General features: G+C 41.5%; 1 protein-coding gene across 7 annotated transcripts in view; it reads left to right on the plus strand.

The window, feature by feature from the left end:
• Window positions 1-23,264, plus strand: part of CAMK2D (calcium/calmodulin dependent protein kinase II delta) — a 208,945-nt gene extending 185,681 nt beyond the window's left edge. For 6 of the 7 annotated variants that reach the window (XM_061585327.1, XM_061585328.1, XM_061585324.1 and 3 more), the window contains 3 exons: window positions 13,080-13,155; window positions 13,880-13,974; window positions 18,378-18,610. In XM_061585327.1, coding sequence (XP_061441311.1) covers window positions 13,080-13,155; window positions 13,880-13,974; window positions 18,378-18,610 — 404 coding nt within the window. Of the gene's footprint in view, window positions 1-13,079; window positions 13,156-13,879; window positions 13,975-18,377; window positions 18,611-21,221 lie in introns of those variants that run through there. The other variant, XM_061585323.1, reaches the window with a different exon arrangement.
• The last annotated feature ends 2,040 nt before the right edge of the window (window positions 23,265-25,304 follow it).

Raw genomic sequence — 25,304 nt, forward strand, 5'->3', positions numbered from 1 at the left:
CATAAATAACATAATCTGGATTAATTTTATTGAATTCTGTAGAACTGCTTCATTAGTTTGTGAATCACATTTATCAACACAGCAGATGCCTTATAAATATAATCCATGTTTTATATTAAATGTTTTTACTGATCTGCATTAATTGTAGCGGGACCAGAATGTTACGAACAAACTGACATAGGTCCACAGACTACTTTCTTGAGAACTATTATCTGTTTAAAGAGTGCATACTGCTGTAGGAGATACTTTCTTCTCTACTGGCATCTGAACAGAGACCCATTGTGGTGAATAGTATGTCTTTAATCTTTTGAGTGAATCTCTTTTTCCATAAAGAGTTTTTGTTAGTGTTGCTATGTTCAGAGATGTTCATTTTTTGCGTGTGATTATATTATCAGTTTTGTTTTGGCTTTTTTTCTTTTTCCTCCCCTCACATCTTCATGCCCTACATACAGCTCTCAGAAAGGAAGGTGACATGGAGGTGTCATGTTCTACCATCCTCCTCTCATTGCTTCTTCATCTTACCAGTCACCATCTTTGTTGTGTCCCAGCGGCCGCTCCTGCTGCCTGTGTCTCCTGAGGATTCTGATCATACTCTACCTACTCATCTTTGTTTGTTCATATGGTGTTTCTTTCCATCAATTCAGCAACAAAGGCCAAGAAAATTACAATTTCACAGAATCACTTGCATGAATCTGGGTCCTCCCAGTGCACCCCTTTCTCTCTTTTATGTAAGTTGCGAGATGCAGACAGTTTGCTTGATTCACCCCATCTCCACTCCTAGTTGTAGTAATAGTGTGGAAACACAATATTTAGACTTGGCCTGAAACTTGCAATTTCATGGTTGGATCCTTCTGTGTTGACATTGTTTGATGAAACTAAGCCAATTTGTGAAGAAGAGAGCTTGCTTAGGAAACCGTTTTACCTGCAAAGTTGGATAAATTTGAATTTCATTGCATTTGTTTGGGTGGAGACTAAAAGAAGGAATCTCTTGTGAGGCAGTGTTTTCTGGACAGATCAGCAGGGAATTGAAGAATGTTAATGTTGATGCAGAACCAGTGATCTTGTCTTCTCTTCATATTCAGCAGGTTCTCTAGGCATTTCTTGTATTTTTAAATTTGGGTATATGATTGTGAGCCACTTTGGGAAGATTTTTTCTTTTGAAAAGCAGAAAAGAAATCTTTTAGTTATTTATTTATTTTTAGTTAAAAGTAGTACAGATCAAGGACACTCCTCCAAGGTGTTTACTCAGGCAAGCCCTTTTAAATGAATGGTAGCACTAAGGTGCCCTTATTTATTATTGCATTTGTAGCACACCTTTTCCACAAGGAGGAAAAGTTGGTGTAAATCTCCAACTAGGGATGGTTATCTCCCTGCTGTTTTATCCTCACAACAACCCTGTGATCGTGCTTCCATTCATTTCCAAGGACATGGCACAGGCGAATATCTTGGTAGATTGTGCCATAGGTCGGAGATTATAACCCATAGTACCCTGTTTGCCCCCCCCAAAAAAGTCATTCCTGCCTTGTAGGGGGGCAGTGCTTGCTATTTTATGTGCTGCATGAGTTGTGTTTGTTTGCTTGTTTATACATATCCTACCTTTAAGGGTACAAATCCTTCCAAGGTGTCTTACACATAACATCAACACATTAGTAAAATCGCAGTAAAAATATCAAATCCAAAGACATAAGGATCCTTCCCACAGAACAGCTGGTGGTGATAGTTGGCCCTGTGTGGGGAAGAAATAGTCCAGGTCTCTGAGGTGGCCGTTGCCTGCCTCCCTCAGGCTCTTGGGATCCTTCCAAAAGACATTTCGTGTAGATGGCCCTGTCGGGGGGAAGAGTAATGTTGGTCTAGGTATCCCAAGTGGCAGGAAGAAAGATAAGTGGGGAGAAAGCAAGAGCAAGTAAATTATTTGATCTGCTTGGGTATTATGTATCTGTTTCTGACACTCATAACTTGCTATTCTTTTACAATAAATCACCAGACTGGTATAAAATTGCAATTATGCTAATAGAGGGCACATCGGATTACTATAGCTTCATGTTATGGAGTCATAATCCTGAATAGCTGAAGGTTTCTAGTGCAGAAGGGAGGATAGCCAGAGGTGTAACGGCAGATCTATAGTAGAAATGTGTGAGCTTTAAGTCTCCCAAGATTCCCGGGAATTGTTGATTGGTGAGAGGGCTGGTAATCTGCTCTTTACAGATGCCTAGTTGCATTACAGAAATAGTTTCCTGCTGGGAGGAAGGGCAGGATATAGATCAAATAATAGATTTATTTATTTATTTATTTAGTTAGTTAGTTAGTTACATTTCTAAACCGCCCTATAGCTAACAGCTATATAAATAGGAGTGAAAATTAAATAGTTTAAGCACATAGTTCAGAATTGTCCAAAGAGAGAGCAATGGCAGCATCCACTTATTAATGGCTATCCTGTAAAATTAAATCATTCACTTTCTCTGATAGAACCAGATGGTAGCTATTACTGATCTGAAACATAAATTGGCATACACTGGTGTTAAGTATAAATAGAATGTGTTAGAGAAATTTATGAGATTCATAAATACCCATTCCCCACTTTTGCATATTGTGGGTGCAATCCTCAAGAAAGTTCTCCTGTGCAAGCCCTATCAAAATGAATAGGAACATGAATTCAGTTTATTTTTATGTGTAGAACCTAATTACTATGATAGGCCTCAGAGTTGGCCATTGTTAATGTAAAATCTAAGTTGGTATATATAGGTTTTAATATATAGGGTTGAATTCAACTAAATTCAACTAAATCCTACTAATGAGTAGACCACTGAAATAAACCTAAGTTGGTCATGTCTGTTAACTTCAGTGGATCTCCTCTGAGCAGGACTAGCATTGAGTACCACCCATAAATAATATAAATATGAATGCACATATCTTGAATTTAAGTAGAAAAATGTATGAAATGTATAAACCTCCCTGTTTGCTTAAGGTGCTAGAAAATTCTCCTGTGCATGGGAGTGGCACAAGAGCACTACAGTACATACAAAACTATTATGGTGGTGCTCTTGCCCAACTCCCATTCATTTCATTGGGCTTGCCAAGACCAATAACCTGGAAGCTTATGTGCTAGATCAGAGTGGCATATCATTTGTGCTTCTAAAGCTCTACTTCTGTTGAGATTCTATAGTTAACTCCACTTAGTCACAGATTTTAGCAACTTCTGTTTTATGGGCAACATTTTACATACACCCCTTATTTTTTTGTATATGTGTTAGAAAAAAAGTCAATAAGAAGGGAGACGTTCCTATATAAAGCACTATTTTAAAATACATCCATGAAGCAAACTACTGAAATCAGAGGTAAGGAGCCTGTGGCCCTCTAGGTGTTTTTGGACTACAACTCGCATCATCCATGCCCATTGGCCATGCTGGCTTGGGCTTCTGATGGGAGATGGAGTCCCAGTAACATTCGGGGTGGGGTCACAGGTTCCCTACTCCTGATCTAAATGTTTCCTTTTATCAGCTGTGGATGGTTTACAATGGCAGAATAACTCAGTATTGTTAGACTTCTACCAGTTCCCCTATCCCACCAACATCATCATCATCATCATCATTATTACCACCACCACCTCACCAGTAGTCTGGTTGCAACAATATAAAATGCATTATTAAAATCAGTTTAAAACAAATTGACCAAATATGAGCGGATAGTTACTTGCGTGGCATGTAAACAGTAATCCATATCTCAATCCCAGGAAGACGTTGGAAACACATGCCTCTCCATATAATTCTAGAGAAAAAGACCTTGTGTTTTATTCAATTGACTAGCAGCATTGATTAAAGAAAACATAATCTATACAATTAACACTGTACAGTGTTAATATGGTGTGTAGTAGACAAAAAACAATTTCATAAACCTCATGTAGTGACAATTGAACGTTGCCCATTGGTTCTCTTAAAGTTTTTATTGGGGTTACTATTCAGAATTTGCCGAAGTGCAAAAGGTTGTCTCAGTAAACTCAGGTTGTCAATTTGATATAATAGCCAATACAATAAGGAACATTCCATAACGATAGTAATGTTTGTTCATTGCAAAAGAATAGACATGGAGGATACAGTTCCATTTTTCCTTAGGCGTAAATTCCAAGCATAGGATCAGGCAGTGCCCCATTGTACCCATTGCTAGGGGGCAGCAGTGAAGCCTTTTCAATATCTGTTTGTGGGCTTCCCAAAGGCATTCAGTCAGATGCTGAGCTAGATGGATGTTACCAGAATGCTAGATTAGAGATGGACATTAAACTGATATGGCAGGGTTCTTCTTGTGTGCTGTACGAGTCTTATGGGAGCTTTCACTGTTTCACTGTGACCTAAACCTTTGTGGACTAATTGACACTAGTCCATGAAAGCTTATGCCACAATAAATCTCATAGTCCTTAAAGTCCCGCAAGATTTGCTTTGTTTATGTATATTTATATGATAGAGTAACATAGCTGTCCCTCTGATTTATTTCTAGTATGTGTTTTCATAGAAGAGCTTTGCCAGATGCATGAGTAGTTAACTAGGTGCCACAGGACCTTGGTCACATCCGCACGATATATTTAAAGTACACGCCTTCCACCGAAGAATCGTGTAAGCTGTAGTTTACCCCTCACAGAGCTACAATTCCCAGCACCCTTAACAAATTGCAGTTCTCGGGAGTCTTTGGGGGGATGGTGCGGATGTGACCCAAGTGTCTTCGTTCATTAAACATACACATACATGCAGAAACAAAGAACTGCATCACTTGGCACCTAGTTATGTAAGGTACAGGATCCCTGTCCTTCTGTTTGGGGCCTGATCCTAAGCATTGGTCTTCAGTGGATAGCTCAATACCTACTACTGGGCCATGCAGCCTGATCTAGACAGCACTAGCACCATACAAACATATGGTAAAAATTAATCCCTAGCTGGATTAAATATGGGTCTTGATTCTGAAACCAACCATCAACACATGAATTTGGAAAATTCAGTGGATTATGGACATACCTACCCTATCTTCATCCTAAGTAGCATGTTATGAGATATCACTGGGGTAGTGGCACAATTAAGCAAAACTTAGCAAGCTTCTGTGTTGAAACCTATGTACTTAGAATGTTACCAGCACTCAGAAATGTTTATGAGCACCCAAAAATATAGCACAGGTGCCTAGCCAGAGTATGTGTGTTTTTAAGCCCTGCTCCTAACCGAACTAGCTTTGTTATGCTCAGTTCATCTGCCTAAAGTGACGAGAAGCAAATATTAATGTTTAACTGTTTTTGATTGGATAGGCATTGCAGCCCTTTTCTTTTGTAGATGGTGCTGCTGCGTCCGGAAAAAAAAAGTGAGGTGATTCTAGATGAGGACGAATATTAACTTCTCTCTCCAAAACCTCCATAAGCAAACCTTGGATTCGGAGGAGAGAATGAACCTCCCCCGACCCCAGGAAAGCAGGTCTGTGTCTTGCTTATCTGGAGGTTATTGGGGGTGTGCCTTGTAGGGAGAAGTGACTGTAAATGTGCTAATGCAAAGTCATCGCAATTTAAGGGCATGTTACCCCACCCCAAACTCATTCTGAAAAATAATTGGGATTTTTGAGTGTTCAGATTCTGTGCTAAATAGAGAGAGAGAGAGAGAGAGCCAGTGTTGCTTAGTGGTTAGAGCAGCCTTTCCCAACCAGTGTGCCTCCAGATGTTGTTGGACCACAGTTCCCATCTTTCCTGACCATTGGCAATGCTGGCTGAGGCTGATGGGAGTTGTGGTCCAACAACATCTGGAGGCACACTGGTTGGGAAAGGCTGGGTTAGAGTGTTGGACTACAACCTGGGAGACCAGGGTTCGAATCCCCACACAGCCATGAAGTTCACTGGGTGACCTTGGGCCAGTCACTGCCTCTCAGCCTCAGAGGAAGGCAATGGTAAACCCCCTCTGAATACCACTTACCGTGAAAACCCTATTCATAGGGTTGCCATAAGTCGGGATCTACTTGAAGACAGTACATTTACGTTTATGTAGGGTTTTCATTTTTATATATATATATATATAATTCAATTATATATATCAGCCTTTCCCAACCAGTGTGCCTCCAGATGTTGTTGGGCCACAATTCCCATCTTTCCTGACCATTGGCAATGCTGGCTGAGGCTGATGGGAGTTGTGGTCCAACAACATCTGGAGGCACACTGGTTGGGAAAGGCTGATATATATATATATATATATATATACTTTCCCCCAAGTGTTCCTTTTGAACACTTACAAGTTCCTTCCCTGCCCTTCCCAATCACCAACCCCATCTTCCTCACCCCTGCTGTTCTCCTGCCTCCTTACCAGCTTCCACCCTACCCCAATACTCCCCATGAAAAAACCTTACATTGAGGAATTGGGAAGAGCTTGTCTGGGTCTCTGTGTGGTTCTGAATCATGCTCTGGGCATCACTTCCCACCAGAGATCATGTTAGTAAGCCCCATAGTCCCCACCACAAAACGACTGGGAGGACACCCTTTCCGCACCCTCTTGGCCTCAGTTGCCTCCTACCCCCTTGTTCAGAGTAAGGCCTTCCCCCCCCATTCAAACTGAACATGCATGTAGCTCTTTGTTTTTTAAGTGAGCGAATGGACCCACAGAGTATATCCAATCCCCACAAGCCACGTGTACACCCAAACCATGAAGTGATATAAGGGTTTCTTTAAAAATCCACCTCAGCTCTTCCAGCTGGTGAGGTTAAAGCCATTTCAGTGGCTACAGAAGGGAGAGGTGTTCCGGTTGACTTGATGCCTTTGACTTCTCCACAGTCAAGACTTCACCTGGTTTTGCTGTAAAGCTAAGTGGGGTTGTGATGACCTCCACAGCTCCAGTATGGGGTGCTGGATGTGTATTTTCAGTAGACTGTCCTGAAATTGATTCAGGAGGTTAAAGTCTCCCATTCCTCCATACTGTGAACCCCAATTCTGTCAGTCCCATCAACTACCAGCATGCCATGACACCTTCTTTCCAGAACCTTTTCCCAGCCTTCAAACCTGAGAAACCTTCACCAGATATGTGAGACAAAAGAAGTAATCCTACCAGTGGAGGCTGGTCTGTTATGGCAAATCGGGCCAACCTCAGTCTGCCTGCAGCCAGCCCCCACTTGCCTGCTTTCTTTCTTACATCCAGTCCAAGGGGTGACGTTAGCTTTCTCATCCTTACTCTCAATGTTGCCCCTTGTAGAACTCAGTAGGGAAGAGGATAGGGCCAAAGCAGAACTATTTGGCCCTGCTTTTCATTCACTCTGGCTCCACCTACTGTTTGTTTCTCTGCCTTCCTCCCTATCAGTCTCGATGGGCACCAGCCACCACTGAACCCTAACCCTATGTCAATTGTCTGGTTATTATGAAGCAGCCTATGCTCAGCTGTAACATCCCCCCCCCAAAAAAATCACCTGAACTACAGATGGGTGGAATCCCATAGGAACAGTGTCAGTTCCAGGTACCCCATTCTCTGTCATGTTTCTTCTTCTTTCAATACTATACTTTCTCTTTTTTTGAGAATGGGTTGTGGCTCAGGGGTAGAACACATGCTTTGCATACAGATAGTCCTGGGTTTATCTCTGGCATCTCCACGTAGGACTCGAAAAGACTCTTGTGTAAGATACTGGACAGCCAGATGGACCAATGGTCTGACTCCATATAAAGTAGCTTTGTATGTTCTGAATTCATTAGAATAAAAATGCCAGGCAGAAAGCTCCTGTGCAGATACATCCTTTTTCACAATCTTAACCCTTCCTTGAACAAGAAGCATGGATTACATGTTACAGCTGCCGCATGGTTGGACACTTTAAATTCTGCCACAGGAGAGCTGTTTTTCCATGTTGCTCTATTAATGTGCAGTGGCTGTGGGCATGTGCTTTCTTTTTGGATTCAAGTGGCATGGTCAAAATCAACTGATCTGCATGGTGAGCTGCCACACAGTTAGTAACATGTTTAGAGCTTCCATGTGGAGTAATTTAAAGTGCTCTTCATGTGGTCACCCAGTGTATGCATTGGCCCTCAGTGATGGAGTATCAGGAAAAATAAACATGGCGGTACTTTTGCTGCAACAATAATTCAATAGTAGGCATCTTTGAATGTCCATAAGTGATGGTAATGTCAGGCCACCACCTGACAGCTGATATCTAATGCTGAAATTAGCTTTGAAGTATGTGGGAAATATTAACGATAAAAAAAATTGCATATGGCAAAGTGCCTGGCATCCTAGTATGGGTAAACAGTAACAGTTGGGAGGTATGTGTATCCATTAGTGTATTTGGATAGCAGATAGTCCATTTGCTGACATCACTGTTTCTCATTTTTCTGTCTATTAGGGCATGAGGCGATTGCATTTTCATTAGGCATGCAATGAGCATTGGGAGAATCTTTTCTTCTTAGGAAACTGAAGAGAGAATCAGCTGTCTTAAAACTCCTGCCAGATCATTAATGAGTGAATCACAGTGAATCACTTGGAGCAGCAGACAATGGAAAGTAATATGACTTTAGAGATGACAGCTTAAGTGTTTAGGATCACCATAAAGTCATTCAAAACACAGTAAAGAAATGTCTCTGGCTTCTTTTATTTTAACCCCCCCCCCAAAAAAAAGCCTCTTCTCTTCAATATGAACTAAAATCTGATCTGAATAATAAGTATTGTTCTTATTGAACTTGAATCATTGTTACCTGATTTTTTTTCCAAGTAAAGCTTTCGTGCAGATTAGCCAGGTACACAGTTTTGTTTGGTCTTCTGGTGCAGTGACTTGTGGCAGCCTTCCTTGGAGAGGGTAATGGACTGGATTATAAGCTTCTAGGAAGTCTATATGTGGACATAGGAAAGAGTTGCTGCAGCATGAAACTGTTCTAAATTTCCTCTCCATCTTCAACCTCTTCTTGCATACTTGCATGCGTGTACAGACTCTTTAGGAATTTGGGTTAAAATGCAACACCCTTCTCTGGCCTGTTCCTTCCCCATCCCTTCCAAGGACTTAATTGTAACACACAAGCATTTCTAGTATCACGAGAATATAAAGTGAAATGAGGGATTATGCTAAAACAAAATAATATTTGGGATTTATTTTAGATTCCAAAAATTAAGTATCGAGTAGTTTTCCCTTTGAGCTTTGGTGAGTTTTAGATAAAGCTTGCCGATCACCCAGCTGCTCAACTGAGAATCTGAACAGTAAAATTGAGTTCTCTGGTCTATTTGCAGAAGTTGCCAACTCAGTCCACCTTCCATCCTAAGACAAATTTGCTACCATCATATATGTGGGCAGGTCATTCCTTCTTGCTCTGGTTCATAAGAGTGGGACTGAATTGGTTGCATGTGCACAACTAGCAAACTAATACACTCATCAATTAAGCCAGAGTTCATGGACTTGTATGCAGATTTAATTCCATGCCTTCAGAAAAGTTTAGTCTGTCTGAGGTTTGGTTGTGAATGTTGATGGCACACTCATGTGAATTCATAATTCCAAGACCAAGAGGCAGCCAGAAATATGTATGGTGCATGTCTCTGATTTCAGAGATGTTGCGATGAACTAACTTTCAGCAGCGTCACTAGCGGGAGTGCGGACCTCTGGCGCGTGCCCTCCCGGGTGCATGGACGGGGGTGGCTGGTCTTGCGTGCACACACTCACACGCACCACGCGCTCCAGGCTGGCGGTGGGAGGCCTGTCCTGGCTTCACCGCCAGCGAGCGGGCACCTGCTTTTGGTCTCGCCCGCCCGCCGCCGAGGAGGAGTTGGCGCGGGGCAGCTCTGGGTGTCACCCCCCTCAGGGTGTCACCCGGGTGCGGTCCGCACCCTCTGCACCCCAGTAGTGATGCCCCTGCTAACTTTGGGTTGGATCCAATGTTGTCACTCTGTTCATAGACACTCCTTCTACTCACTGAAGGGAAATTGTGCTCACAGAAAGACCGCATCCATGATCACAACTCACCTTCTCCAAGAATGGATATGAACAGAGCAACAATTTTAGATCCAACCCTGTGTCTCCTATAAGAGGTCAATGATATAAACATCAAGGTATACAGACAGTAGACTGTCTTCTAGTACAGGTGTTGGGAAACTGTGGCCCTCTTATTGTTCCTGGGCTGTAGCCCATCAACTCTGACCTTTGGCCATGCCGGCTGGGACTGATGAGAGCTGGAATCCAATAACATCTGGAGGGCCATAGGTTCCCCACTCTTGCCCTAATACTTATGTCTGAGCTAGCCTTCAGTTGGCTTTCTAATTGTCACCCCACCTAATGCAGTACCTCTTTGTAATACCTAACATTGAGTATCGTACATGGTACAGAACCTGAGAATCTGAGCATGGTTGCACATCTCGGTAGAAGTCAATACATGTTTCTTGCCAATAATGTAGGAAAGCTTGTAACTTGTAAAGTATGTCATTGGTGAGCATGTGTAGCTGCCTTCAGGATTGCTGAAGAAGTCTTATACACAAGGGGGGGAATCATCTGGTGATTAAATGAAGCACAATATGTACAAATGTGAAAGAGTTGGGATGGGAAAACAAGCTGGTGTTCAGTTTAGAGCTTTGAAATACAAAACAAAAAGTTAAGAAACTGGAAGAGAACTGCAAGGATGAGAAAAGATATCCCCAGGTAGAAAGGATATGATGCCTTTTTATTGCTCCAATATATCCTGTCTGTTTAGATTGGACAATTGGCAAGAAAGACATTGAAAGCTGGGTCTGTTTTGATCATATTTCTTTTGAAGCAACCCCAGAGGTCATACGCTGCTGAAGGCCTTTCTCAAACCCCTCTGAACTTTTTTTATTTCCTGGACCAGTCCCTTTACTTTTGGTCATATTTTCTACAGGTAATCTTACACCTCTGTAGAAAGCCATAGCTGCATTCAGCACAAGTGAAGAACCATTTCTGTTACTTGTGTTTGTTGTTTCAAGTTCTTGATTGTTCTCATAATGCTCTTAGGTTAGCTTTCCAATGACTCAAACGGGCGAAAGAGGGAACTTTCTCGTATAACCATATACTGTGCTGCTTGTAGCAGAAGCAATTCTTTTAGATCCACAAGACTTCCATATTTTTCTTAGATATGAAAGAAATTAACCTTCTTGGTGGTCTATACCTATTCAGCTGGAACATACAGCGCCGTTTCATGGATGTGCTCTGAGCTGCAGTCTGTTTAGTGTGCAGATACTTGACAAATAAGTTAGAAAGCAGCATACTTAATCATCTCTTCTCCTGCCAAACCCCTATTGTGCTTTGAAATGTCCTTCCGTAGATGTGGTGACTGCTGAAAGGAATGATGCCATCTTTGATGCAAACATACAGTCATGGGTGTGTACAGCAGCAGTAAGCCTTCCTTAATCTTATTTACTGGGGTTGTAAGACTGCAGATGTTCCTGGCTGATGTACTTTGTGTTGTTGTGATCAGGTGAGCGGATGCAGTTTTATCAAAAATACATGCAGTTAAAGACACAGAAATATAAGCATGATTCATTTATTGCCACAAACTGAATTAGGTTGAGAGACACTGTTCACAATGTTCCTTTTAAAAGTGATCTCCTAACCTCTGGCTTTCTGGAATTTCTATACTGTGGCAGGGGGTACTGCAAACTGAGTGTGAGACATCCGTCCTATGAAATAAGAATGCTACCCTTGAGTACATTGGAAGTAAGGCAGAGAGGGAACAGTATCAACAGATACTGTATTGCTGCTGGTTTACTATGCACAAATAAGAATTTATACTACAAAGCATCTAAAGAACAAGGCAAGCTGATATAATCTACCCAGATGACCTATATCTCAGTTCCAGGAGCTGGGGGGGGCTTTTGAATATACAAATCAAAAATCAAAATGTTGTCTTAAATGTGTACAAAATTTAGAAGGTAAGTCACTGTGATTCTTGTTTTTATCAATAAGCAACCGAGGCTCAAGGTTTCCATTGGTTCCTAGGAGTGGTGGCTGAGCTGCCTGAATCTGAACTGCAGGTTACAGCTGCTCTAATGCCCACTTTATATGCAACTCCCATGCTTTACATAGCTATGCCTTGAGTCTAATATGGGAAGCTGGGAGCAGCATGATACCAAAGGAATGCACCGGAACATCAGACTGACTTTCTGCCAGGGCTGGGGAACCTTTGGCCCTCAAGATGTTTCTGACCTACAGCTCCCATCTACACCAGCAAGCAGGACCAATGGCCAGGAATGATGGAAGTTGTAGTTCAGCAGCATCTTGAGGGCCAAAGGTTTCCACACCTGCTTTATGCCATAGCTAGGCCTGTGAGCCCTGCTGCCACCTATCCAGGTGCATCATAAATAACCACTGCCTATGCTATTTGTGAGACCTGTGAATCAGGTGGGCTGCCCAGAACAGTCTGGATCGGTAGTAGATTAGAGCAGCAACCAGCAAAGCTGCTGTCTAGAAGCACAGCTGAGTGACAAAGGCAGAGATAATGGAATGAAGAAAGGAATGGTGCCAGTGAAACAAACATGAAACAAAGTCACCCAGGAAGTTTTGATGGATGCTGACCTACTCATGTATCTTTATGGCCATGTTTCCATAGCAGTCCCACCATTTTGTGGGCATCTTGATAGTTTACAGATATTTCCTAATGATTAGGTTGTAGGAAATGCTTACATCCCATCTTTGAAGTTATAGAAAAGCTAGAGTCATGGAGAATGAAACTGAATGGCATGCACAGTTGGGAGAATCGGGCTCAAGTGGCATATTCTGCTAGATTCATGTGATTCTGCAAAGGATTGTTCATATAATGCCAACTTGTTTCCTTTACAGTTTTCTCTGGAAAAGTTTATAAATTACAAAGGTCCTTTCAGATAGAAAATATATGCATCACAGATCACTGACATGTGCTTTGTATCTCTGCAAACAGCAAAATGTGCCAAGGCCACTCAGCAACTTCACTCTTCTCACCGTGGGAAGGGGTGGGAGGGAGGAGGAGAAAAGAAGCATCTGTGAATGAATGGCAATCACATCGATTGTGGAAAATTTTCAGTGGTTTCAACTTTACATTACTCTGCCAGTCTTTTGTTCTGCTGCTTTCCATTGCACTGTGCTATACCTCTTATGTGTCATCTTATTCATGTCTATCTTGTATTCAGCTCGTAAGCAGGAGATTATCAAAGTTACTGAGCAGCTGATTGAAGCTATCAATAATGGGGATTTCGAAGCCTACACGTAAGTTGCATTTTATGTTTCATGACATGGGGTACAAATGGTAAAGGCTATATCCAGTGCCTGGTCTTCACAGATAGGAGAACGAAGAATTCATTAAATGTTCATTCATAGACAGTTAATAAAATAATCCTAATGTGCTCCATAGTAGAGCACATGTTTTGCATTCTGAAGTCCCAGAGAGAACGGCTAGAGAAAGGCCTTGAAGAGCCTCAGTGTGTCAGCATAAAAAATACAGGCTGGTTGTTCTACCTCCTCTGTCTGTCTCTGAACATTGGTTGCTTGGAATCACAGGTGGGGAGAGCCCTCTTGCACTCAGGTTCTGCTCCTGGGCTTCCCATGGGCACCCGGTTAGGCACTGTGAGGAGAGTGTACAGCTATGTGAACTTTGGCTTGATCCAGCAGGCTTTTCTTAAGCAAGGGTTTGGCTCTGTACAGAGCAATTTTGTCTTTGGGCTCTTGAGCTTTTGCCTGTTCTGACTCATTGAAGCAGCCAGAGGAAGCTTGCTCGAGTGGGTAAGAAGAGAGGAAGGCATTGCCCTATCTAGCCTTAAGATGGCTGTTATGAGACATTCTTTTACACACACACACACACACCTCTCTTGACCTCGCTATGTTGGATAACTACCAACCAGTCTCATATTTGCCATTCTTCAGCAAGTGATGGATCATTAATCTTGTTGGAATAAGCTATTGCAATGACTATGTTCTCCCTCCTGGCCTACAGGAAGATCTGTGATCCAGGCCTTACCTCATTTGAACCTGAAGCTTTGGGAAATCTTGTAGAGGGAATGGACTTCCACCGGTTTTATTTTGAGAATGGTATGTTTTCTTTCTGATGTTTATGCCTTTCAAACTAATAATTTTAGATAACTGCTGTGAAGCTGAGTTGCCTATTTAAAAAAGGTAAAGGTGTCCCCGCACTTGTAGTGCGAGTCGTTTCCGACTCTTAGGGTGACGTCTTGTGACGTTTACTAGGCAGACTGTATATATGGGGTGGGATTGCCAGTTCCTTCCCCGGCCTTTCTTTACCCCCCAGCATATGCCAGGTACTCATAGCTGCCTATTTAGGTAATGGTAATTCAAACAATTTGTGCCATTGTTTACCTGGGACATGACAGGCTCCAGTTGTTGGAAATACTGCACTCATTTCTAGTAAATGTGAAACTCCTTTCATCATCCCCTACAACATATGAAATCTGCTTATAAATTTGAATCAGGTGTTGCCTAATCCTTTATAACTGGAGATACCTGGAACTGAACCTGCACCCTTCTGCATACCGAGCATGTGCTCTACCACTGAGCCATGGTCCCTGCCTCTAGATTGAATAATATGGATGCCTCTGAAGCAGTACATGAGAGTGCCATATAGGGGATGGAGAGGCCTGTAATGACCTTCTATGTTTCAGACTACATAGGATGATTACTCTTCAGGAGCATCTGTCCCCTTTTTCAGCTGTTATAAGGTGAAATGAGCATGCATACATAGAGGAACGTGGCTCACAACTGCAGGTTTTGCCCCTGACCTAAGCATGTTTGTTTTAATCTCTGAAATTCACCTTTGTGCAGAGATGCTTCTCTGTGTATTGGAAGTCTGCTTCTGCAATGCTTCCCTTTCAACCTCTTTGTGTTAATTTAACCATATTATAGCATCTGAAAAGAGCTCTGACTATAAAGACATAAGCTACAGCAAGTTGCCTGTGTCCCCCACCACAGCAGAAAACTGACAATGCCCCAGTATACTGGAGGAAGTGCTTGTGGATTAAAGAATTTATTCTCTTATATATCTATTGCATTTGTACCATGGATAGAACTCTTGGCGGCAGGCTCTCTACAACCCTGTGAAGTAGGCTAGGCTTGGAAGATGGCTGTTTAGCTTCATAAAGCACCTTCAGTCACCTTCTCCAAATGAAATATGTTCTTGGAATGTACCATTCATTTATTACAACCCTGTGCAGTAGGTTAGGCTGAGAGAGAGAGTGACTGGCCTACTGTTGACTAGTAAGTCTCATGGTTGAGCAGGAACTTGAACCTGAGTCTCTCTAGTCCTAGTCTGACATTTGAAACCAGTGGTGTTCTATATATTGCTGAACTACGTTCCCCATCATCCTTGAGCACTGACACGCTGGCTGGAATGAAAAGGAACTGGAGTCCCAGCAATATCCAGAGGACTACAGATTCCCTTCCCCTGCAACACTGGATCTCTGTGGTAGACTATGGTAGACTAAAATAGCTGAGTAATTTACAATGGGAGTGGGGAAGCAACAGTTGCAGCATACATTCCACTGCCTTGCAACAACATGCTCAACAAAGATTTTAAGCCTCAGCAGACAATATGTAATTAATTAATCAATATCTTGCCCTTCCTCCTAGAAATAGCCCAGGGCAGGAAACAACAAAACACTAAAAATGTCTATAAAACATCTTAAAAACAATTCCAACACAGATGCAGTTCGGGATAAGATTTGTACTTAAAAGGAAAGTGTAAGGTTTTCCGTACACTTCGAAAAGACAACAGAGATAGCACTTGGCTAATATTGTCAATGTTCTGCCGCATGACAAAGGCTTCAGCAGGGTCACCTGCTCTATCTACAAGAACCCCCCCCCCAAGGGCATTCAGGAATCCAATGGATTCCAGTAGTCTCTGGGGGAAGACTATCTTAATCTATCCAGTACCTCTGCATGGGAGAATTGCAGTCATAAGTCCAAACTTCACCAGGAAGTGAAGCTCCTGCTGGGACGAAGGGCGGGATATAAATCAAATAATAAATAAATAAATAAAATGATCTGACCATAACAATGCGGTGACATCCCTCCCCCAGTTTCATAAACCATGAGTTGAAGTTGATTTGTTCAAAGAAACCATAGTTAAATTATCCATAATTTCAAAGATGTGACAGGCTGTGGTTAATCAAACACAGAAGTGAGCACTTCCATACCACTCCTCAGCCATGCTAGAGGAGCATGGTAAGAGGGAGGAGCACACAAGCCAGCAAAAGGCTAGGCGTTTCCCCATCACAATAAGCCATGGTTTATTGTGTGTGCTGTGACAGCCAAACACAGACACTGTGGAAAACAGATGTGATTAAATCATTTCATGGAGGGGTTACTGTGCCAAAACATCACATGAAAATCATGTGTAAAGTAACATGTGGAATAGTAAGAGTTGGAAGGGGCCTATAAGGCCATGAAGTCCAACCCCCTGCTCAATGCAGGAATGCATACAGTATTATGACTGAACAGACTCTGAGGCCTTTAGGTTTAATAAATGGGCAGCATTAGTAGTATCGGTTTAATTTAAAAAAGGTTCAGTTACTGTCCCTCTTAAGTAGAATGTGAGATGTTGCATATAGTTTGGAGTCCATAAAAGCAGCCATTTGTAAAGAACTAATGGGTTGATGCCAATTTAGATCTGTACATTTTATACACTGGAGTTAAGTCTCTTTGCTCACTTCGTATTGATTTTTCATTTACTTTTTTACTAGCTAAAGGGACGGGAAGGCCTATTTATTAGACAATAACTCCTGAAGAGATCCCCGTGGCTCCTCCTATAATCTCATTTGAAATAACTCTGACACATTTCTTTAGTGAATCTCGTTGCCTCCTTAGCATCAGCTTAGTCTTTGAGACTATTCTATTGTTAAAAGCGTTGGAAACGCAGCAGTGTCTCATAAGGGTTGCTTGTTTGTACTGTGCTGAGACGTATAAATCTCCTTTAAAGATTCAGTGCCTGAGCCAGGTAAAAGGAACACAAGCTTCATATTTACTAAGGGAAGCACATGTTCCCTCACCGTATATCAACAAGCAAGCTAAACACAGTGTTCCTCTTTAGATAACAATACACTAAGCCGTAAATTACAGTATAAATAGCTTTTTACTTCTTTATAATGATGTCATGTAAGTGTGGCAAAAAACAGCTCTTGCATTTGCATGCCTGGAGACAGCCCATTGTGTGTAGTGGATAGGGATGGAAAGATCTGTCAATTTCAGTTCTCTTGGTTTCTCATTTTTCCAGTCTTAAATTCAGTTCTCCACATTTCTGCAGCAATCTGTAATTTTTTTTTTAAAAAAGTCCTCATGAAAATTCTCCAGCATTTTATTGTGAATTTCTCCTAATAAACACATTTTTGTAGGCAGTTTCAACTAACATACACATTTTTGCAGACAATTTATCCTAATGAAACGCATGTTAATACGTTATTTTCACTATGTTCACTTTTATGCACACTTTTCCCTAACATATGCATTTTTGTAAACATTGGTTGGCAAACTGCATTGCAAAATTTGAAGAAGTGTGAATTTCAAAGGATGGGTTGTTTCAGAAAGTGCAAATTTGATAGATACGTCTTGAAATATGAACAGAATCAAATTTTTCTCCCATTCCTAGTGGTGGGAAATGTGTTTCTGTCTTGGCCAATAATTTTCCACCCTCCTCCTTTGTTCCCTCTTTGCCCCCCATCACTCGTGTTGGCATTCTAACCTTTGGATAAAACAGCACCAATTGCATAGACACAAAAAAGGGGGTATTTTAAATTCCTACCATATTTTGAACAAACACCAATTTTCCTCAAGGGGAAATTTTCTTTACAAATAAATAAGGTAGCTGAATCTGCTCACCCCTTCAGCCAAATAGTCTTTAGTTTTATATATATATATATATATATATATATATATATATATATATATATATATATATTTCTCAGCTTCCCTCCCAGCAGAAATAACAATTGGAGAGAGGAGGGCAGTGGATTTTATTGGGACCAGAGCACAAGGAAACAGGTTAAGCCCCGTCAACATGCCACATTCTCCAGTCCTGATCACTGCTGCCCCACGGCAGTTGTTTAAATAACAAAAAGCAGATACATTAAATGCATTCAAACATTTAACACTGGAACTTTTTTCAGGCCAAGGGCCTGCGTTATTTTCATTTAATATCTCTCCCCCTACAAAATTCGATCATAATGTTTGTTTTTAATGTTTTTAATTGCTGTAAACGCCCGGAGAGCTTTGGCTATGGAGCGGTATATAAATGTAATAAGTAAATAATAAAGAATGTAACACATTAACTAATGCTACTACAGAATATGCTTTCAGTCCATTCAACTCCCCATTTAGTGCTGAGGGCCTGTTTATTTGAAAAGGATTTTAAGTATGCCCACAAGTTTGAGGACTGTACCCTATTTGTGCAGTAAGAGTTTTATACAGTGTGCAATTACACTCCCTAGCTTTGTCTAAAAGCAGCAAGCCAGTCCACACCATTATTCTGAATCCTCATGTCCACCTTGTTGGGGATGATGCTGCCTGCATTGCCTACATACGGCTGACTCAGTACATGGATGGAAGTGGAATGCCAAAGACTATGCAGTCAGAAGAGACGCGGGTCTGGCACCGCCGTGATGGAAAATGGCAGAATGTTCACTTTCACCGTTCAGGATCACCAACAGTACCTATCAAGTGAGTAAAGGATTCTCATTTTTGTATTGTTGCCTGTCTATCCATTTGAATATTTATTCAATTTATATACTGCCCTTCCTCCCAAAGGGAGCCCAGGGCAGCCCACAAAGATAAAGCATTAAAATTGGCTTAAAAACAAAAGAACTTAAAAAAAACAATTCCAATACAGATGCAGAATGGCATAAGGTCTCTGCATAAAAAAGGCTTGTTGAAAGAGGAAGGTCTTTGGCAGGCACCAAAAAGACAATAGAGATGGTGACTGTCTAATATTTAAGGGGGGGAAATTCCAAAGGGTAGGTGCCACACCCCTACAGGCCTGATTCCTGTGTTGTGTGGAATGGATCTCCTGATGAGATGGTATCTGCAGGTGGCTCTCACCTTCAGAATGCAGTGATCGACTGGGTATCTAAGGGGCGAGACGATCTTTCAGGTGTCCAGAGCATACAATCTGCCTTACAACATTTCTCCATCTTAGTTGGTATTGTCTGCGCTGCCTGGCAGTGGCTCTCCAGCATTTCAGGCAGGGAGTGTTTCCCAGCTATTCCTGGAGAAGCTGGGAATTAAACCTGGGGTCTTTTGAATGCCAAACACATGTTCTACCACAGAGGTATGGCCAGACCCCCACTTAGGGTGCAAACCTAACCTGCTGCCCAGCAGGGCTTAGCAGAGTAGCAGGGCCACAGCCACAGCCCTAGCCCTGCTGAGCATGCTGGCTAGGGTGGAAGGTAGGAGGGCAGGTGGATCCCAAATTGCCCCTAGACTGTCCCATTTTAAGGCTTTCTGCTGACTGACCCATTCACACATTCAGCGGACAGAAGGAGAAACTCCATGCCAGTAGAGTAATGCTGGAGCTGCTCCATGCTGGTGGAGTGGTGCTGGCATCACTCTCCAGTGAGAGGTAGGCAGACTGGGTACCACCACCCTATCCAGCTCCTCCCCGCCCCCCCCCAGCCTAGTACATGGGATTTGGATTGCTCTGTAAGTCTAGTAGTTCTTCATTCCATTCTGTCTCCCTGCCCATCCACGTAGCTCTTCCACTTTCCCATTCCAATAGAAAATACACTGATGATTTCCAAATGGGGGTTTGAATCCCCTTCTTTCTATTCCAGGTCCCACATTCCTATCCACTAGGTCTTTCAGGCTCTTTTTCTCAAAGGGAGTAAAGAGCATTTGTGGTATACTTGATATGTTCAAGCAGGGAGGCCAGTCATTTTCTCAGTATGCATCAAATCAGCTTTTGAAAACAGGGCAACTCATTTCTTGGAATATGCAATGATGAATGCATACAACTTCAAGAGCAGAATTGAACCCACTGAGCTGTGGTAAATCAGTGTTTCTAATAGTCGTTTTGGCTGGGAATTGGTCACAAATCCATCTTTATTGAGTCAACAGAATGAATCAAAAGCTGTAGTGCCCATCTGTTCTACAACTTCTGTCTATATAAATAAATAACTGTCAAGCCTTTCAAACCAAACGACTGCACATTTAATGCCAGAGCATTCCAGGAAGAGGGAAGGGGTTACTGCGGATCAGGATCCCAAATAGATGAGGCTGAGAACTGCATAATTTCCCCAGGGTGTCCCTGACCTCATAAGATTGGACTCTTGTTACTGAATAATACTTGTTCTTACCTGTTTTCATAATGTTTTTTTATTTAGAACTAAATCTGTTATACTGGGTTTTTATGTTGCACTTTTTATGATTCTGCTTTATTGTTTTTGCGTCTAATTTTTATATACAACTTACAGAGTTTTAAATGCTAAGCTATTTAGAAATAGTTTTAAATAAATAAAATAATTATTTGAGCTCAGGATCATTTTCTTATCTGCCCTCTGGAAACAACAGGATGCTCTGACTAGGATAACAGGGTGTTCAGACTTTTGGCACACCTTACAGAGTCTTGCACAGTGGAATCTTGAGTAGCGATTAGCTATTCACAATTGCATGCAAAGAACAAAGCTTTGCTTACAGGTTTGTTTTGATGGGATCATTATCATGTTGATTGACTGACAGGAATACAGATGTTATAGAACAGTTTGAGAGAGCTTTGACCTTTTTATTGATATAAATCAGGAATGGAGAACTTGAAGCCTCTAGATGTGGTTGGACTCCCAGCTCCCATTATCCCTGATCATTGGCCATGTTGGCTGGGGCTGTTGGGAGCTGGAATAGAGTCACATTTGGAGGATCATATGTTCCCTGTCCCCGATACTAATAGTCACTGAGCCAAAAAGAACCCCACTCAAATTAATAGATTATAGCTTCACCACCTCAGCTTTTGGTCTGAATCCACAGTCCGCTGTCATTGAACAAGGCTCTGTAACATAACCAATGCTTTTGGTTGTTCCCAAAGAACTCATGTGCAATTTAGACCAGTTTCTACTTTGTTTAAAAATTAAAGTATCATACATAGTGGTCTGAATATGAAAAAAAGTAATGTGTAAAATTTGGGGGGAGGGTGTTTTATAAACAGACATAAGATCTTAGTTTATTTGTAAAAAACTCAGAAATTACCCCCAGAAGTAATATCTCAGCAATTAATGTTAATTTGTTCTCTCTCTCTCTCTCTCTCTCTCTCTCTCTCTCTCTCCCTCCCTCCCTCCCTCCCCCCCCAGCTAAATGTCAGTGGTGCCACATTGTGTCCTCCGCACTCTGCACTTGGTTGGCAACCAACTTGGCCACTCCATTGCCCTCTTCATGCATGTTCTTTGAGTGCATGAAGCTGTGAAGTTTCTACATGTGATAACATTTACGATGCATCATTTTGTTGTATATTCCACTGATACCTTTTGTTTGCACTTCATTGAAGGGGATGGATATTCCATGCAAATGGAAAATGGAAAAACAAGACAGGACAGGGAACTGAAATGTGAGAGTATATATAAAGTATACTTCTCATGCCAAAATATGAGTAACATCTTCATGTGCCGCCTACAGAAATGAAGGTTAAAAACAACAACACTTAACCTTATTTTAATTTTTGCAATTTTTGTTTCCTGGCTCATTCGTTCTTAAAATCTATTGTGTGTTACTTTGGTCATAGTAGAAATAAGGAAATTCCTACTAACAACAACATTGTTACTGTAGGACACATGGCTAGAAATCCTGGCTTTAGACCAAAGCATTTCTGTAGGCTTGGGTCATGGGGAGTCATCTTTGCTATGAGTCACTGTATGTAAACTGGAAATAAAATGGCATAATTTCCTGACTTGACCTCACCAGAAGTTTCTGTCACTGTTCTCGTCTGGTCAACAAGACTTTTTTTAAAATAATTATTTCTTTAGCTTTGTAGTTCTAACTGCAGGGAAGAAAAAATATTTTGAAGTAATACTTCTTCAAAGCAGTGAATAGATAGATACGAGATGGGTTTTGGTGATTAAAAGGGTAAACTGAAAATTTTTTTAATCGTTTTATGGGTGTACAGTACATTTATTAAAGCAAGTTGTAGAGGATTTTTTAAACTGATGCTCTAGTCAAGATGCTCTAGGACAATTAGGCCTTAAAAGCTTAGTATCAGGAGTTTACTTGTCTTAATTTTCTTTGTAGCAATTTGTTATTTGGAAAAAAACTAACAGGAAAACATCTGTTTTCTAATAATACTGTCATACTTTTGCCATAATTTATCCATTTTCTCATGGCTTATCAACGTCCTTGAACAGTGTGTAATAAAATAATTATTGCAGCTTTATTAACTTGCCCCTCTTGCTACATATATACATGCAAAGTGAGCAGGAAATAAATTCAGTGTCCGTTTAGAAGAGATTGCTCAATTGCTCATTGATTGATTCTGTTGTGTAAATGTGAAATTTATATGTTTTCCCTTTTAAATATTTTTGTTCTCTCTTTGGTTAACTGTGGGGCTACCAATTTTCTGTAATACTGTATAGTGCATGATACTTTGATCAGTGTTCTTTTTAGTAATTGTAATTTACAACTTGCAGCAGGTTGAAATTTTTAAGGAGACAGAAATGGTCCCAATTTGTATATCGTTCACCTTTCTGCATTGTTGGCTGGTGGCTCCATGTCAGTGGGGCAGTGGAATCCACCCTGGGCCACCAGCCACCACTGCCTCTCTGTATTGATCAGTAATCAAAAGTGGATCTGACCTTATTCCTTACACCTTGATGTTGTTCCTGGTAAACATATACGTTAGAGAAATTTAATCTTCTCTGTTGATTATTATTATACAACCCACAGAAATGTTTATAACAAGTAAGCATCTACAGTTAATGTCTTGAGCCATATTAACCAGCCAATGGGATCTGTGCAAAGGCAGTGGCCTCATGCATTATTTTTTTTTAAATTAATCAATTCCTTCTTTTGTGAAGCAGCTTTAGGTGGTATAAGTGTATTTACATTTAACAAAATTAGGTGTAGCAACTTCTTTTTTTTTCTTTCATTTTTTTTTACACTTTTTAACCATAGCATGTGGTGTTGCCATATTACTTCGGGTCAAGTCTGTCTTCCACACTGAGATGTGAGAAAAATCATGTGAGTTAGTTCTCTGCACTCCAACTGAATTATACACCTAATCCTTTGTCATTTTCAAAACACTGCATTTTACCATGGGATACCGTGTATATATATATATTTCTTGCCATAATGGTAAAGAACTGACTGATATATTTAAGAATTAATAAATTTGTGATTTCTGCTGACTTTAGGTTTTCATTCCTTTCATTTGAGAATGTGGCACATATTTCTGATGTTCTGACCACGAGTATCACTGTTTGTGTAGCCAAAATGGTTCCACACACACAAAAGAGGACAAAATCATCCACTCTGGGGAACCCCAAGATTTGCAGAAGTACAAAACAGCTTTGGGGGGGGGAACTCATAAGATGGGAAAAGGGACCCCCCCCCAGAAAACAGCCCCATGAAGATTAAGCATGCTCAATGGCCACAGAATGCAATTGCTGGGGAGGGGGGAGAAAACCCAGGGAAGAGGGAAGCAGCTGCAATCCTAAACAGCAGCACAAATCCTAAACAGCAGCTCTCTACTCTGCAACATTCTGTTGCAATTCCCATTGTCACCTCTATGTGTACATCATTTACTAGCAAAATGCCCATTATTACAATGGGTTGCACATAAATGGAGGGAGGGCTTGTATATTATAAGGCACCCCACTGTGGGGACACTGACAGTAAGAGTCAAGCCACCCACTGTCAGAAGTGGAAAGCAGGTTTTGTCTTTGCTGGAGTGTTGTTCCCCCACCAACCTACTAAGTACAGATTTTGCTTTGTTGTGTAGGAATTGTTATTCTTGTTGTTAGCATTGTTACAGTTACATCCCACCTCTCCTCCAAGGAGCTCAACATGGCATACAAACATGGTTCTCCCCCTTCTGTTTTATTCTCACGACAACACTGTGAGGGGATTTGAACCCTTGTCTCTCAGGTCCCAGTTTGACAGTCTAACCACTGTAGCACACTGGCAGTCAATCACTCACTCAAATGGGAGAAAGTATGCAGATGCACTGCAGAACCTCACTGGGATGATCTCTGGGGTTGATCTGCTGCCTGCCCCTGACAATCCCAGTGATTAAATGTTAGAGAAAGTATTTTTTTTATTTAAAAGCATATCTCGGACCAATGTATGAAAATGCAAGATAAAAACAAAGACAGAGTGACAACCTATGTGTTTTAAGGGGAGTCTATTACAGCCTTTTCCAACCTGGTGCCCTCCAGAAGTTGTGGAACTCCCATCATCCCTGACTAGTCTAGGGCTGGTGAGAGTTGGAGTCCAACATAATCCAGAGAGCACCACCTAGGGGAAGGCTGGTTTCTTCCAAGGTCATTTTGGGCCCTATGTGTGTACATGCCATGTATCCTTGCAGCATTGTGGATGCAGGTCAGGCTGAGCTGTCGTCTTTCCCTCCCACCCCTTTCTTTTCTATTTTTTTAAAATAGGCATGGGATGGTATTCAATGCTTGTCCTACTCAGAACAGACCCATTGAAGTTAATAGACAAGACTAACTTATGTTCATTAATTTCAATGGGTCTACTCTGAATACTGTTCTGACTTCCTGGTGCATGGACAACAGTGGTGAGGCTATCCCAGTCCAGAAACAGCTGCAGCTGTCTCACCAGCCAAAGCTGGTAAAAGGCACTCCTAGCCACTGAGGTCACCTGGGCCTCTAGTGACAAAGATGTATCCAGGAGCACCCCGGACAATGAACCTGCTCTTTCAGAGGGAGTATGACAGCATCCAAAGCAGGCAGTTGACCAATTATCTGGACTTGGGAACCACCTACCTACAGTGCCCCTCTCTTGCTAGGATTCAGAGTCAGTTTACTGGTTCTCATACAGCCCACCACTGATGGATTGATTCAGGACAAATTAATTTGATTGCGATCCTATGGAGAATCCTATGCAAATTCATGGGGGATAAGGCTTCTAGCCATGGTGGCTATGTTCTAGGAGTCAGTATTCCTCTGAATGCCAGTTTCTGAGAATCACAAGCGGGGAGGTAATGTGCTTATGTCCTGCTTTTGGGCTTCCCATGGACTTCTGGTTGGCCACTGAGAGAACAGGAAGCTGGACTAGATGGGCCACAGATCCGATCCTACAGGTTCTTACGTTCTGTGTACTTTTTCATGACAGTAAGCACCATTGAACATAGTAAGGCTTATTTCTAAGTAAACATGAATAGGATTGCACTGTTCAAAGGACAACCTATGCTGTGTTGGCTTTATATT

The sequence above is a fragment of the Rhineura floridana genome, chromosome 9, assembly GCF_030035675.1.
Source record: "Rhineura floridana isolate rRhiFlo1 chromosome 9, rRhiFlo1.hap2, whole genome shotgun sequence".
NCBI classification, from domain to species: Eukaryota; Metazoa; Chordata; class Lepidosauria; order Squamata; family Rhineuridae; genus Rhineura; species Rhineura floridana.